General features: G+C 39.4%; 1 protein-coding gene across 8 annotated transcripts in view; it reads right to left on the reverse strand.

Annotated features, from left to right (window-relative positions):
• The window catches only part of LOC135491687 (voltage-dependent calcium channel subunit alpha-2/delta-2-like), a 92,143-nt gene that overhangs the window by 57,829 nt on the left and 16,076 nt on the right, over window positions 1-18,238 (reverse strand). For all 8 annotated transcript variants that reach the window (XM_064777697.1, XM_064777701.1, XM_064777699.1 and 5 more), the window contains one exon: window positions 16,348-16,429. In XM_064777697.1, the coding sequence (XP_064633767.1) occupies window positions 16,348-16,429 (82 nt within the window). The remainder of the gene's footprint in view (window positions 1-16,347; window positions 16,430-18,238) is intronic.

Raw genomic sequence — 18,238 nt, forward strand, 5'->3', positions numbered from 1 at the left:
GGATTTTTATTCACTACTAACCCAATAGAAAACTTCATTAATAACCCAGCTAAAAATCAGCCTTGGGAAAACATCTTGGGTACCATGGTTTGTTGCTGTTGTGTTGCGTGGTCTGTTGCTGTTGCGCTGCGTCTGGCTAGAAAATTAGACAATGTAATAGCATAGCTGAACAGCCCTATGAACCTTGTTATAACTATTTTTGTCAGGCTTATTAACCTTTCGTATTGCTATGACCACATGGGTCCATGTGAATATCATCTATCATATGCTTGATCGGTAGCGAAGGTCCTGGAATAACCCTTTCATGGAACTTGTCACGGTTCCCAATCGACACGACCGTATTGCATAGCGAATACATTTCCGGTCACAATAAAGACCAGGGGCCGTATTTACAAAGCCCTCGCATCTTTGCGACCCCGCAAATCTATTGTTCACCTGCATACACCCTATTGTTCACTGACTGTCGGACAAAAGATTAGCGTGGTCGAAAAGTTGCGAGGGCTTTGTAAATATGGCCCATCTTCTGTGACTTGTGAAATTGGGGGGTGTAAGGCGGGGATTAAGTCAGACGATTCTATTGTTGTCCGAACTGCTACTTTCATTCGATTGGACACTGCGATTATTTCTCCGCATTGTGCTCGACTCCGACATGCTTGACTTGTGACATGTGTTTAGTAACATTCTTGGAAATGATGGCATAAGTTTAGGCCTCCGACGTGGATGGCACGGTGGATTTCTAGAGGTTACGAGAACGATTATCTAATTTGATCCCTAATATAACACTGCTCAGTTTTGGGCGCCAGGCATTCCGTCAACTGCTTGGCGGTCGTGCTTTTCAAGACTGTCCTAACCTAGCGAAAATACACATCATTTCGGCTTTGTATAAACTCTGATTTCTCATTTGATGACATTTCTTTATTTATCAACTTTATCGCCGATTCATCTGTACCGTTCATACATTCAATGCACACCTATTTTTAACATTTGTGTTTTACATGTACTTGTTGAAACGATATATGAATCTATTTTGAGAGAATAAACGTCCTACATACTGAAATCATCATGTCATTTTATAATGTGTCCCACAGTGTCAAACTCTTCTATGGTGTACATGTACACATACAACAGTTGACATGTTTTCAGGATTTAGCTTTCAGGCATCAGGGACTTCTGAGACTAAACTTTAGCAGCTCATAAAAGGTTTTACCAATAGCGTTATGTGCCTCGTAAAAAAATAGCTGAAGTCTACGTACACCACTAATTCACATATGGCCCAACAAACAGTATATCATATGAGAGCATAGAGTTACCAGGTAGGCGTGTGTCACTTCCACTATTGAAGACCGTCATCTTTGACTCATCAAAGCGGGATTTTTTTCAATGATGGTCATGGTGTTGGGCATACATGTATTTTCAATTGCTGCATTTTTCTGATGTCAAAGCTTTCAACCACACAAAGAAATCCTTTGAAACTTCCACATGATTTCCCTGACATTTCACGACTTAGGAATATCTTACTCAAATGGCTTCGCTACATCATTTGACATTATCTATTCCAAGACTGGGGGTATTTTGGCAGAAGTCGTTTTTATAACTAAGAGAAACTAAATATTGAGCCTGAAGACTTCAGGTGGACAGCTTTTCCGTCTTGAATGCGATAAGCATGCAGTGCTTCAGTATGAATAGTTTCGATGTTATCAATAATGGTTAGCCAGTACCAACGAGCAAACGATTTACTGCAACAATGAAGGACACGTCAAATGTTCACAAAAGAACATCATACCGATAGTTGATTTAGATACATTATCCGTCGCGTGTTGACGGCTTGGCATATATCAGTGAAGATCCAATCATGTTTGTTTATAGAGAAAGACACCGTCGCATGAGGATGGATAGGATTGTTCGCTTTAGTTGTCGAGACTACAAGGCAAAGCCACACAATCATGATATTGAGGTTTTGGCCCAAGATTGCCTCAGCATTCACTTCCTCACTGGCCATTTTTACAGTTTTCCTCTAAATGACGAAGTAACCGCGCCCAGGCGACGCTCTTACATGTGAAGATAAGCGAAAACACACCAGGGTTGGGTTGTTCAAAAGAGGCTATGTTACTAATTTGACCTTTTGCGACTCAAAAGGCCTGCACTTCTTGATTTTCTTCCCCTATTCATGCATTTCATTTCCGTATTTATTTTAGGCGTAATTATAATCAGTGATAACAGAAATAACCATGACTCAAAATGATACTCAGAACATACCGAAGAGAAGACAACTGGAAAGGTTAAGGACATTTCAGTATGCGCGAAAGTGAAAAATATAGCTGATTTGTTACTATTTATTCTTTTCTGACACCCATGTGTCATCTCTGGTCTTATGTTGAGGAAATGATCTGACTTACAGAAGTAATGACTAGCACTGATGGCAAATGGGTGAGGCGTGACTAAAAAATTGCAACACTGGATCTGCAGATTATAGAGCAACACATCGGATAAAAACGCTAAAAGGTTTGTACGTGATGACAACAAGCTAAAATTGAGCATGAAATCTTTAATATCACATAAACCTTGTAAAAACTAAACTGCCATTTTATTTCTACAACTATTTTCTGAATCCTTCTTTAAGATATCTTCACCAGGCGAATCGACAGATTTAAACAATTCTGTTAATAACAGCGACAGCGAAAAGGTCAACAGTTTGCATCACCAAAAAAACGTTCTTAAGTGATGCGAAGTAAGATAAACTTCCTCTTAAAAAATCAATTGTTAGTAGCACGAGTGCAGTTTTTAAATCGAGATAAATGAAAACAGCAAGAAATAATTGATATTTAGGAAGTGAGAAGCTATATTGCGGATTAATTCAAGAACATGAATACATGATGATATGAGAGACTATAAAAAAAACTTGTCACTTGACGAGAGAGGACAAATCGGATAGGAATATGAGACATCGTAAACAACTTCATTGAACTCGAGAGCACAGCAGGTGTCGAGCGAGAGACAATTGCCCTAGGGTCAATTGCCCGAGTAATTCCCGGTGGCATACCTTTAACCCTATTTCTATCACGATAGCGGCAGCAAGCTCTTATCAAAGCACTGTCTAAATAACAAATTCTGTCCAAACCATCTCTCGTTGAGTTCACCTGGGGAGCTGGACAAACAAAATGTCGATTGATGAAGATTCAGCTATTGTTCACTATCGAGTATATGCGTGTTGTCGAATTTTATTCCACCATTCGAATGTCTCTTTGTCAACATCCGGTAAATGGTTTTTAGATATCTCACATGGGTGTCTCTGCATCAAGCATGTTTGTACTTCGATTTGCATGTCAATGTGCAAAGAATGTCAATTGCAAAACCCATTATCGGTGTTTGAAAGGAAGTGGCGCAGGTGGTGGATGCATATATACTCGAATAAATAGAAAACTTCATAAAGCAAGTTTATGGCAACAGCCTTGTAGGTCATGGTGGTACAAAATCCAGTAAATACAATTTGGCATTTATGTTTGGCATCTGAAACAACAGTGTGAAGAACAATGCCGCAAAATACCTACTGACTGTACGAAAACAACTTGATATTCAAGATACGCTAGATTCGCCCTATTAAAAATGGAAATAGAAACACTTCAGTTATCAACCACATTCGAAATTTTCCCCGACATCGGTTAGGGGTAAAACTTCGGAAGAAATTCATCAAGCAGATTTCTGATAAGCACTAACACTATTTAGTATGAAAATGACATTGCCGAGTTACAACACATTACTTTCTTATCTTGAAGATATATGGCTGCCTTGATCTCTTAGGAACCTGAAAGTCTTGGATGAAAATTTAAGACGTCACGTTTTCTATGACGTTAATAGGAGATTGATAGGCCATTCATTTAAGACGACTTCCGACGAATATCAGTCCGATTTCTGATAGCCATAACAAAATCATGAATGGAAATGAGGTTGCGGTTGTACGACATGTTTTATTCTTATCTTGCCCGCCTGATCTTTATGGTAGGACTGGCGAAAATCAAATATTAAGATGAGCTTTGATAAAGCCAGGCTGTTGTGGTGCCTGCAATTGTTGCCACTTTTCACTTGATGTTTTTCAGGATATATGTCAAGATTTTTCACCGAATCCTTCAACGAACAGTGCATAAGAGGTCCAGACGTAGCGGAATATGTGAGCTGTGCATTGGGCAGAGTGTAAATGGAACCAAGTAGTATGAATAAGACACCATATGGCGGTTTTCAGTCTAATTGTTCTTGACTAACAGGCAACCGAAAATTTTTACCTAACCAAAACCATCTACATATAATTGAATTTTTTTAGATAACAGTCACCTCAGCTACCTCAAGTCTAGACAAACATTGCAATGCATAGAACAATGGCTAGGCCCATAAAAGCCACATGTTACGAACTATTAATCTGATTTAGTAGACAGAAATTGATATTTCGTTGAATATTTTGGATTTCTCATGACAAAAGCGAACAAAAAGCCAATTAGGGGCCGTTCGTTTGGTACATGTAGGTACGCACAGTTCCTCGAGTTTTCAGTAATACCCGTAGAAAATGGTGGCGAACTTGATTGGACCAAGGCTCGGGAGTCACATCCTACATAACGGCATCTTCACAAAAACATTCCAGCTAAATTCCACCCAGTTAATACAACTCGGATTACCATAAATGTCCGTAAATGATGAATGTGCTAATGTCACCAAAACTTATCTGTGGCCCAAGTACCCCAGGGCTCCCGGTGGAATGGGAGATCATCATGTCCTCTCTATCGCCATTCAAAGAACGCTGCAGGAGCAAGCCTTACAATACGCGCACCATCATGGAGTATTGATCGATGAATCCAGCTCAGTTTTGCAGTGCTCAGAATAGTCTCCTATAATTGATTCATTGCAATCTGGATCTCGATTCAGCAGTCTCGTTTCTTCGAGCAGAGCCCTGATATGAGGTAGAGGCAATCTGACGGGAGGCGGGATGCAAATTTTGACAAAGGAATAACCGTCGTAACCATCGACCACATCTGTAGATCTTCATGTTTTATGTTCATGATGCAATGTAAATTCGATTGTGGCTATTTGCGACTGTGAGCCCATTCTAATCTCCTGCCTGATGGTAAATGATCAAATATCCAATTCCTATTTTATTGAAAACCCCAACCAATGTGTATAAATCTTCATCCAATCCAGATGTCCCCAAAGCCCCCATATGACCTGGAGGCCATGTAAGAGGAGGAAGTTACTGAGGAGGCAAACTTTGAAACGGGAAACACAAACCCAGAGATATAGGCAATGATGATTTTAATCCTTCTTATTTGAGGATCCAAGCGCGTATGGCCTCGCGACTTGTTGATAGTGGTCATTGAAGGTCATTTCTGGGATAGCTATGCTACTTGGTAGTTTTTTGTCAAAGGCGAGACCAATTCATACCAATAACAAGAAAAGAGAATAACCGCATGACCTATTGTTTATAATTTTCCAACAGCCACCACATGGATCTCTTCTCAGAAGAGGGACGACGCCATTTAACACATTCGACAAATTATTCAACCGCCCGCTGAGAAATACCATCTGCAATAGAAATGGCCATCCTTTCAATTAAATTCTGAGTGCAAAGCCAGATCCACTTGATGACTTCTAGTTTTGTGCCTTCCTTTGCAGCAGATGCTGTTCTCCCATTCTAGGAGTAGAGGCATTGTGACTAGACTTCAAAGTAGACGACTGACCACAGGGACATCAAAGTATAAACCAGACATTGGGTCATCGGATGCTGCACAAAGCGTATTGGCATGATTGGTATTAGCTAGGTGATAGACCTATCGTCTCATCTTTACTAGACGAAGCAGGCTAATGGATTCCTGAGAAATGACCATTTGCATGGTTCAGTCTGTCTTGTCAAATGCAGCGACCTACATATTCTATGCAGTTCTTCATCATTTTGACTGACTTTGCTAAACGCATAGAGTACATCACTGTAACACATAATCAGAACCACTTTTAGCTGGCTAGTTCAGTCTTTTACCATGATTTCTGATGAGAGTATTTTCAAAAAATAATTATGACTGAAGCAAAATGTTCCTCCAAAGGATTTAATTGACTGGACAAGTGAAATGGGCTTCTTCAATAATGCAATCGATCTCATGGCAGGCTCAAGTGGCCCTAAATGAACCACGTTGCCTCGCCTCCCACTTCAATGATCAGCTCACTCTTAAGGACGGCTTCGTCAGCATTATTACTCACCTCAAGGCTATATGGGGCGAAGTGGACCACAGATAGCCGAGCAACTCATAAAAAAGATCAGCCTACGCCTCAAGCAATGATAGGGTGGCTTCATCAGCAAAACCTCATCTCAAGGCCATATGGGGTAAAATGGGCTAGAGATTGCCGAGTCTTCCACTTGAAAGGTCCGTCTATCCCTCAAGCTATGATAATGTGGCTTCATCAACAAAACCTCATCTCAATGACATATGGGGTAAAATGGGCTAGAGATTGCCGAACAAAACCTCATCTCAATGACATATGGGGTAAAATGGGCTAGATATTGCCAAACAAAACCTCATCTCAATGACATATGGGGTAAAATGGGCTAGAGATTGCCGAACAAAACCTCATCTCAATGACATATGGGGTAAGATGGGCTAGAGATTGCCGAACAAAACCTCATCTCAATGACATATGGGGTAAAATGGGCTAGGGATTGCCAAACAAAACCTCATCTCAATGACATATGGGGTAAAATGGGCTAGAGATTGTTGAGTCTTCCACTTGAAAGGTCCGTCTATCCCTCAAGCTATGATAGGCTGCCTTCATCAGTGAGCATAACCTTATTTTAAATGGGACGGAATGGCTGCAGATCCCTGCGCCTCTCTCTTGAAAGGTCATTCAAAATCTGAAGCTTTTTCGAGACCATAGATAACAACCCTATTTTCAACCAAAGATCCGAACCCAACTAGAATTGCCAATCATTACCCCTGACCAAGAGACAAACTCCCTTAGCATTGGAACCAATCACAGTAATTCATTCCAAATCCCCTAGTACAGCCTGTCGAAATCCATCTCCACAAATTACTTTTGAATAGTACATTTGGCATTGTGGGCAATTTTCAATCTCGTCGTTAGGGGATGGTCATTTGCTAGATTAAATCTCGTGGATGTTGGTATCATCATTGTCGTATTGCAAATAAGTCTAGATTTCGTTACAAATCGAACTTGAATGGGAATACAGGTGCTGCACATGCACACAAAATATTGTTTTATTGCTCTATTCCACCAATTCACCAATGAGAAAAATTAATTGATTGTTTCAATTACTTTTTCGAACTTGGGTCCAAAATGCATATAACATATCGAAATATTAACTTTTACAATCCACACAGCAAGTATTTAATGAAATTTAACAGAGGCTAGAGTACATATGTATATGTCTACATACATGTATTCTTGAGTCAACAGCTGGTGAAATAAATCCATCGTACTGTGCTCGCAAATATGTAATCAAGTCCTCGCGAGTGCAATAAAACAGCGTACAAACTCGTCAACATGCAATGTCGTCATCATGTTTCTCTTTTATAAGCAATACGATTTCAATTCTTGAACGACATCATGTCCTGAGCAGACAAAACATGCAATAATCACACTAATGTACAAATTAGGCAAAATGAGATATCTCGTTCAAATCATATATTTCGTTGTGTGGGACACGTGATTCCTGGGTCTCACTTTTTTCGAATGAATGTTGATCGGAACTTGTTACGACTAAAGATGGCAGCGTTCATTTCAATGCATTTGCAGCCAGTTTGAAAGTGACTCTGATTCCTGATCAAGATAACATGATGGAAAGGACGGAAATAATCTACCTAGTAGCACAGCCGTTGGAAATGCATCATCGCATTGTTGGGACTTCCTTTGAGATGTAGCATGATACGTGCATTCTGACTGGTCAATACCTAATCCGAAGCTCTAAATAATTGCTTGAGGAAAGTAACCGATGCAGATTTATCATATTGGTACGGGTCGATCTAACTCCCAAGATACCAAATGAATCGAAGGCATAGAAATACTCGACGTACACGTAGGGCAGACTGAACGAAATGTCTTATTTACACCACGACTGGGCGACGTGTCCTGGTCAGAGAATGTAATGCTATACAATAAATGTTATGGCTAGCCACTCACGAAAATCTTCTTATTGTGATGTCACACATGATACTGCAAAGAGAAATACCACTGAGAGCCCGTTAGCAATACCGCAAGTGTGATTTTGCTGCCATCTTGGCATTATGGAGTCATAACTTGATGGGCAGGGATAGAAAGTAAACGCGCAAGGGAAAAACCAAACTACAAAACCTCGTTACTATTGATACAACATCAGGATGTCATGTCCCACATGATAATACAATCACAAAGACACTTCACTGAGGTCATTCGCCCCGGATGACTCTACAGACGTACATACGTCTAACCAATGATATACTGTACTAGTACTAGTATTCACCATGCCAATCATTCTGCGATGACACTAAAAATAGCACAGAGTTCATTTCCGCGGCAACCCTATAATTTGACGTTCCTGATTGCGAAGATTTTGCATGGAGATGGAGGGACATGAACGATGGTGGAATGCAGTAAAAACTTATGACAGTCAATAGCATGATAGTTTCTTGTGACAAAATTTAAATTCACTTTTTTCCCAGATTGTATCCAGCAAATCAGAGGTGTGTGTTTTTTTCATCTATCATATAAAATTGGTGCCGAATACTCTGAACACAGAATTACTTGGTTTGGAGCAGAATATATATTGTGATTTTTTTGGGTTGATATGTAGAATCCCTATCGAAAAGAGCAGAATAGCGAAATCAATCACAGTCCTTTATAGATATATTGCAGATGGCAATGGCTCATTTATCTCAAAATGGGAAGAAGCACTTCAACATAACTATAATCAGACAGTAACCTGAACGTCATTGGGCTGAAAATGTACTTTAGTTGGCTTCACCCTAACCTGATCAAAATCAGCCAAAAACTAACACAGAAACAGTACAGTTACCAACAACCAAGCCAAATTTAGACACGGATGTTTCAGTATTGTCAGACTCCCTGAGGCTATTCATTTAAGCATAAATTAATACATTCGACTTGTGAGAGAGCCGCCCCGGGTTCTTTGATTCTACGATTGTTGCCTTGTTTTCCTCTATTGAACAAAGATTGAGCGACATATTTGTTGATAGAAGTGGATACCAAGAGCAAATATCAAAAGGGGCAAACCTTTATTAATTTTAACCCTTTATTTTTTCTGAGAACTAAAAGTAATGCAAATAAATCATACCGCTGAAGGTCGAGTGATTGTCTACTGTCATTTTTCTAATAATACGAAGGTTGGGCAATACTTATGTCTCCGACTTCTACTTCAACTTTGGGAGTATCTTATAATGTACTCGATTGAATTTAATTGACGAACGTTTTCAGGTTCATATTTCACTTGCATCTTTACAATTATAGTAACATCCGAATCAGACCTGTGCATCGGGCGGATATAATGAAGTCGTATTCAAAGTCGTAGTGTTGTTTACGACTTCGTTATATCAGATTTATGCGCAGGTTCCATTTGCAATTCGAAATATTTTTGTAAAGTAGCAGGTGGAAGATCAGCATGAAAACGTTCGCCAGTCAAATTGAATCGAATATAACAAACACTGTGCCAGAAACATCTCGTAGGGAATGGTCACAGTATCCGGGAACGAGAACCAGTCTGGGTATGACAATAATGCAAGCAAAGACTGTCAATACGAGTATTACATGACAATGGGCTCTGGTGTTAAATTGCCAAGTGAACTGTTAAGACTGATTACTCAAATGAGATATATAAATCAACTTTAGTTCGAATCGGAAATATACCAAAGTTGGAAGTAGATGCTTGTGTCAAAAACTAATTTCGTTGCCTCCGACACGACTATTGCGCCGCTGGGTGTTCTAGTAAAGTCATTAAGAAGATTCGCTCAAAACATACATTCACCGATGGCCATCCCCATAAGAAATCTACAGAAAGGAATTTCATCTCACTAGACAATATGGTAAAGTATTTGTAATAAATTGGCAAAACGATGTACTGTTCCTCGCCACGCTCCAGGCTTCAACTTTCTTTTGTCATGCGGTGTGGAAATATTGATTTGCGGACGAGTAATGTATCACGTAGGAGCCAGACCCTGATCAGGAAACCATCCATAGTTCTCGCATGACAACCGATTAACTGGCTATTTAGTGATTTCCAGAATGTCCGGGGAGAGATTGAGAATATGCGATCACTGTGTCAGACACAGGGGACATGGTCGCAATGTCAAGATACAGATTAAAATGGGACTTTGAGGTTAACTGGCACTCTTAGAGAACGATCAAAACTTCTTGCATTATGTTTTACTGTGTCCGTCTGTTAGGTTTTAACAGTGCAATTCTGGGATATCAAGTGTATGGCTGCCGTCATTTTAGCGCTTATTTGACCACGCCCTGTGAATGATAAAGCAGCGACCAGATCGGGTTCGATTCCGAGGCCTTTGGATTGAGTGTTAGACATCATAACACACAATCAAGAAGGCGAAAGCCAAGACAAATGTAATATATCTCAGCACTGATCATCCTTTCTGCACTACCACATCCCCAGCAATCACATTTCACTGACGTGAACAATTGGGTACAGTAATTTCCGGCTTCTTTGATCTTACGAGCCAATGTCTTGTTAGAGCAAAGATAACTATTAATGAGCATGAACATTTGTAATTGGTCATTACCGGGTTTTCGTACCAACCAAAGGTTGTCATCATCACCATCATTGACATGTTTTTGATTAATAGAACTCCAGCTTCTTGATCTTATCCAGTCCATATCAGATTAACATGAGGCCTTGCTAATTTCCTCATGAGAGTTAATATACCCTGCTACCCTCCAGCATTCTGGAAAGCATCTCACAGAAGATTATAAGCCACCCCATGTAATTCTCATCTTAGTCTTCTGCATCAGGAGTGCATTCTCTCTATGATAAGGAACTTTTACATCCAATGAACCAGACGGTCTAAGTCGGCTTTGGTAACCAGTGCTGTAGCAGTATACAATATTTCATACACGTACATGTGACATGCTCTTGAGTCGTGCTCTTTATCACTTCTCCTAAGGTCAGTCGAGTTTCCGACAAAGTATCCAGCGCAAAGATATGCGTGCGCTGATTTACATAGCGTGCGTGGGTTACTTGTCATCAATGTTTGGCCTGGTATTTCATAGACCGTACATGTTTCATGCATAAAGAAAATGGCACGTGAAATATGAATATTTTCTTCTACTCTCATCAAAGTAAAAACAGTAAATAGGTTTTGTTTGTGTACAGATACCCCCTCCAATGATTTCATAATCCCATACGTGTTACGCACTGTAGCATGTCAGTACATTACTGTACTTTAGTGCAGTAGCGCAGTTCCATTCATCATTTTCCTATCTTTCCAAGTTATGAAAGATGGCTGTATGGTCGCTTAGGGAACAGATACCACTCATTAATTACAGCTTTTCAATTTTAAAAACTCGTAACAACTACAAATGCGAACACTGCAGTGATAAAACAGTTGGCTCGAAAGAATAGAGTGCTCTTCTGAATCACAATAAACCGCCAAAAATGTTTTTTCACAAATCTGACACCATGCATTTTTGTGTGCATCTGCGCCTAAGGATTCATTAGTGATCGCATTAATTGTTTATGATGTACGCTTAACCTAATAAGAGGAGTAAATTACCAGGAATAACAAATTGCCTTCTGGTCCTGTCCAATTCATACTCCTTGTATGAAAGCCAAAACACCAATGTTGGCTGCGGCTAGTGTTTGCCAGATATAGAAGAAATACCGCAAATCAATGCATGTACGTCTAATCCGACTTTGACAGGTTCCAGTTTCTCCGTTCTGAAGCTAAAATATTCGCACTTAAGCAATAACGGGTGCCAACATCGATTTCTCGTGAAAAGGTACAAAGCAAAATTTGCAGTTCATAGTCCAATGTGAGCTTAGTTAATCCATCAGTTTGGTTGCGTCAGAACAAATTCCGAGGAAAAAAATGTTTGACACTTTATTTTACATCACCATTTTAAGCTGGAGCGGACCGTAAACGTTGGTTGTAACAATGCTACTTATGCTCAGCCTAAACTAGCCCTTATACATTATACACACCAAAAATATATATCCCTCGAATATTTTTGATAACACGTACGAATGCTCTATGTATGTCAAATGTCAAGCAATTGTGACCATTGCTCAATAGCATAGCCCTTGTCTAAGCCCAAAGCCCTTGCAATAAAGACAGAAAAAATCATCACTGTCACTCTCCGTATCGGCATCTTAACTAACCCAGTACATACCTTCTTTATTTACAAATCCCTTCCCACACCTAGCAGCTTTAGGACAAGTGTATATCACGTTCCAAAAACAAGATTCCTTTATTAAGACTCTTACAGAAGGTCTTTGATTTCTACCCGGGCTCAAGAAAACAATAGACGTGCTCCAGGAGATGCCAGAAAACAAAAGACCCACTCTAGACCTAAAGACGCATCAGAAGACACTACACTGAAAGTTAAGATACTTGTTTATCACGCTCATACAATATATTCCTGTTTTTGACTCGATTCTTCCATAGATTTTTGTAGAAAGGTTCTGGATTTCGCCATGTCATCCGATCACTAAGAGCTGCCCTTGAGATGCTGCTTTAAAATGGCCTGTGTATATGTAAGAGCTACTTCTCCTCCGACGTTTACCAAGAACTACAACAATGTGTACATAAGTAATGACCAAACTTATAATCATTCACAAAGCTTTTTAAGCTTTTTTGCTATGAATATTTCCAATAATATTTGCAGTCAATGAAATTGGAACCTTTTATTCTAGACTCACGCTTTCCACTTACATTCCCACAGGAGAATTCAGTTTCATCAACCCAGTGAGCAAGTCAATTCCTTCTGTCAAATGAAATGCGAATCGTTTCTTCTAATTTCTAGTAACAAGAATACCCCCAGGGAGCCTCTGGATAACTGGGATATACAGGGCCAGGATTGGAAGGAAATGTATCAAATATCTGATCTGAAAATCCGACAACCAGGAAAACCATCCCTGCACTGGCGATTTCCCTCTGGTCTTCCAAGGTTTTTATTTGGAAATAGTCCTAAAATAATCATAAATCACTGGATATTGCAATAAAATCGTTTACTGCAGTATTTCTACATTTTATCTATTAAGAATCTCAACTGATCAGATAGTCGTCTGAGCACCACCCTGTTCCAAAAGGTCAAATGAATTAGGCAAGAACATTATTTCTCTTCATGGTGTCTCTTAAGGCTTCACGATATCTTGTGGGCAGAAACCTTCCCTGAGAGCTAAAGTGGCTTAATGCACCGCTCTTACCTCACAAGTAGGTTCGCCATATCTCATCAACGAGCCACTGGCCACTCATCTATAGGTTAGAGATTCAAGACAAGATGTTTGCCCTCGGTAAAGCTTTTATTATCGCGAAAGAGCCGTGCTTCAACCAGGGGAATATTGCGACAAGAGTGGCTTGTTGCATATAGAGTTTTTGTTTGCATAACTGGATAATTTGTACTGACTGAAGGTGGGGATTGCTTCAAGATGGGGGAGGTCAAGATCAAGTGTTAGCTTGAAGGTTGTCCCAATGTCAAGTGTCAATATTGCTACCATATAGGTTTTAGGAACAGGGTTATCGTTAAACTTAGTTGACAGCTTTGAGCTTCAATAGTTTAAGATCTGATGTTTTTCAAAGGTAGAGAACAAGGCTATACCTTAACCGTCAGTGAAAAGACAATCGATCTTTACCGTTCAATATCTCAATCACCAACCCCAGGTGAGAGTCCCAAGATTAGCTATTCAGCTCCTTATTACCGAGGCAAATTAAACAGCAGAAAACTCAATTACCGCCACTAAACCCTCAAATCCAACCAACGTGATCAGAATCCACTGAATTTCCCTAAATGGCTTTTTGCTGATTGCTAAGCTAGGCTTGTTCAGATATCCTTATTTGACTTTGAGTTTTTTATGCTCAGGATCGGATTTAGAACCGTTAACAAAGTGATGAAGTCCATTAGGAGAATACCTGATGACTGTCAAGTTTGACTGAGACGCACCACTTATCATGTACTCTTGTTGCTTGAAATATTAGGCTTTGGCGAGAATAATTTAGGTACGACTGGATTGATTACTCCAAGGTTACACAGAAACAAATTGGGTCAGAGTTAAGACTTGGTTTTATCATGGAAAAAAAGACGACAAAGAAATTATGTTTCCTGCCAAATTCCTGTGAAACTGATTCCCCGTACAGAACCTGAAGTGTTGGCCCAGACAACATTACCATAACAAGACAAGGCCATCACCGGGAGGAAACGGATGATAGCCAGATGACGATAATCAGGAAACAATTTGTCTCTAGCTCAAGCCCTTGATCCTGCTGTTGGACAAATGATAATAGGAATATTAGGCAGGAATGGCCATTCTAGTTCAGATACAATGGTAACAACATCCTATATGGGCTCCTGAAAGATATCATGGAGCAGCTTTCACGACAATAGAAGACAAGAGTGGCCTAACAGCAACGCATTGCTGTGAATGACAACATATAATTCTTACTGTTTCGCCTTCTTGACGCTTACGAGCTCACCAACACTAGCCCATGTTGTATTTTGCGCGACATTTGCCAGTATGATGACATTGCACTGTGTCTTCTGTAATGAGTGCCAATCCTGAGAGGTTTTTCGGAAAATACGAAAACACCCTAAATGTTTTTTGAGATATTCTAAGACCTCGAAGAGTTTCTATCATGTGTTTTTCATCTCGGTGAGAAACCTCAAAGTGTGCATATTTCTGTTGAAAACGAAAAACTGAAACCCGTTAGGTTCTTCAAAACCCCAAAGACATTGAGGATGCTTATTACTATCTAAGAGTGCTCTGTACCAAAACCAATAACCTTACATAGCGAAAGTAAAATCCACCCAAAAGGCTTGCGTGCAATTAGCTAGCAACTAACAATGAATACATTCGCATCACTCTAAGCTGGCCTCAACACTGTGCTTTGATCTACACAATCTGGTGTAAACGTGTCTTCGTCAACCTGAACAGAATCAGCCTCCACCTCTAATGGAACAATCACTTTCGGTGAAGAGGTGGTGAAAAAACATCACCAGCGACATTAATGTGTATAATTGAAAAGCCCAGGGTGATAGCGACGACAATATATCCACGGGCATTTCCACTTGTTGCCTATTTATTACCAAATGATTACATTGCCATGGTAACGGTTGTGTCCTATGCTGTATCCATGGAGCCGCCATGCCGTCGTGGGTAGTTCTAAATAGCGGAATCAATCATTGATACGCCCGAGTGAATTTTTTGGTGGCTGCTGGCAATTAATATGACATATATTTGGAAGTTAACCTGATGGATGTGGATGAGCTAAATGCACAAATTGATTTCGAAGTCATTGATGTATTTCGTTTGTCACAATCAATAGCCGCACTGAATACTTCATGTGAAACCCCCAATAATCAATGACCGCAACGGATTGAAAAATCCATCAAAGTGTAAAAAATAGATATAATGGATTGTCTGGGATGTTGATTGATTGGTGGAGCGGCTGAAACGAAGGCTTTTCCATTACACGATGGTGCTTCATAACTGTCTCTTGTAAGTCAGGGATATTACCTGACAAGGCATCGTGCAGTACCCCATAAAGTTCATAAAAGGGTCAATTAAGTACATTAACTATATCGAAAGAAAAAACTTTAAGTAGTTTTGCAGCTGTAAGTTAGTTTATTGATGCTCTTTCAATTTATATATTGTAGCCCAAGGTTATTTTTATCTGATGAGGCGACGTATAGTACACTAAAAGGCCAATGAATGCGCTTAGCACAAAGGGAAAAAACAGTTTGATGTAGATTTCAGTGAAGCGTATATATGTATATAAATTAATATGACAGAGAATTGTCAGTGATCATAATACCAACATAATAGACATCCATCTAACTGCCCACCCAGAGTTCTGGTCCATTTGACGCATCACTGCTTCACCGATGGTGCATGCTGCAGGAGATGAAATCGGCCAAGCAATAAAATTGTAGAGAAGCCGCCTCTATATTTAGCATCACGGCCGGGAAATATCAGATACATCATGGACAAGAGAGATATTGTCATTAGAAAGCGAAAAGACAAAAAAGATCACGATCGAGGCCAACAAATCATTAAAATATCAAGTGTTAACGGCAGGGAACAAAATGGTTATGTGAACTGTTGACCCAAAATGCATTTCAACAATGAAAGAAACAACTTACCTGAACCAATTTATCTATCCCAGAATTCATGCGTACATAATCCGCCAAACTAAAATCCAAAGTGTCAGCCCATCTTCGAACCCTGCAAAGATAAAATCTTATATATTGTTACTGTTGCCTAATAATGAATCGCACAAAAATATGCAAATTGAAAATTTTGCAGAATTAGAAGGATGAAAAAATTTCTGATTACAATTTTTTTTTTAACTCGTTTTTTCTGCTTAAATTGAAGAAATATCGTCAGTCAATTTTTTTTTGAATTTTGAACTTAATTTTTGAATTTTGAACTGATGAAAAAATTCAACTCTGAAGGATGAAAAAAATTTTAAGTCCAAATATTATTTTCACTTGTTTCTTTTCTGCTCAAAATGAAGAAACATCATCAGCCCAAAAAAAATGTTGGCTTTGGAAATTTTTAAAAATTTTGAACTTATGAATAAGTTCAACAATTTTGGGGGAAAACCTAATCATGCATTTTGTCCCCGGATTTTCGACTTCACTAATGCGACCACCCCGGTAACGCGGCCATTCAACCTCGGTCCCATGAGTGGCCGTGTTACCGGGGTTCCACTGTAGTTTGTTTGTAGGTGTACGCACATTTGGCTGGCAACAAAAAACTTGCCGCACTTAATAGCCAATAAAAACAATAGCTCTCCTGAAGAGGACTTTATAGGGGCAGAATATACATGTATTTCTCATTAACGGTATTAACAGTGTCCCCGTAGCTATGATGGAATCGTATTACGTTTCTAATCAGCAACACTTAAGCTAGATCTAACACTTGTAAAAGGTCCCCCGGGCTAAAACTATCATAGAATTATTTCCAATTACTTTCCAGATCCAAACCCAAAATGAGGCACAAGGGACAGGAACACCGTGCATGATTAAGCGGTCAAATACCACATTCGCCACTAGGCTACCATTCAACTGACGTTGTTTATCTATGCAGCCGGTAACTGGTTCTTATGCTCGCGCAGACAGGAGTTTTTTATACTTGATACGTCAGGGATAACACAAAGTGTGACATACTCTAACATAAGCTAGGTATAAATACAGACTATACGTGTAGTATCATATCTTCAATACATGTACAAATTCACGAATACTGATGCTCACTAGATGTAGGTCACCTCTTTCCATTTTTACACGTTTCCGGATCGGACTTGTGCATAAGGTGGAAATAATAAATTCGTATTCCAAGTCGCAGTGATAGCCTACGACTTGAATAGCGAATTCGTTATAACTTATATCCACCTTACGCACAAGTCAAATTTGGAATTCAAACTATTACTGCAATATAATTATTACAAACGTTGGTCAATCAAAATGGATTGAATAATATATAACGAGGTAACTGCAATTACGTCTCAGAGACGAAGTCAGAATGGGAGTCTGAAGTGCGGGCAACATCTGTATTACTAAAATGTTACAGGCTATCGCTTAAGAGGGGTCCTTTAAGCCAGCTTTTGAAATAAAATGAACATCCTTGCTTAGTTGACCGACTTGTTATCATCAGTTAATAACGTCACAAAGAGAAAACAATATAGCTAAATGAAGCCACGTGTAAATAATTCATGAGAAATCCAGGGTAACTGGTAACATAATTTGCAAATAAACCACAAGGCTTTTTTTAATGTCGTTTATTTCTATTTTGATGGCAGTCAGTTAACAAAGGCACCCAATAAATTTCAATTCTATATCCACTAATTTATTCAACGGTTTACTGAAATAGCTGCTTTCAAAAGCGCCAAGGTCTTATTGTGTTTAATGTGTTATATGTAATATTCAGACACTTACAAATGAAAGAAACAACCATATATCATTTCAGATTGAATTTGTGAGCACTTCAATAACTGACTGGCTCGAAAGTAAATCCTATAGATAGAAGCCT

Source organism: Lineus longissimus, chromosome 7 (genome assembly GCF_910592395.1).
Source record: "Lineus longissimus chromosome 7, tnLinLong1.2, whole genome shotgun sequence".
In the NCBI taxonomy this organism is placed as follows: Eukaryota; Metazoa; Nemertea; class Pilidiophora; order Heteronemertea; family Lineidae; genus Lineus; species Lineus longissimus.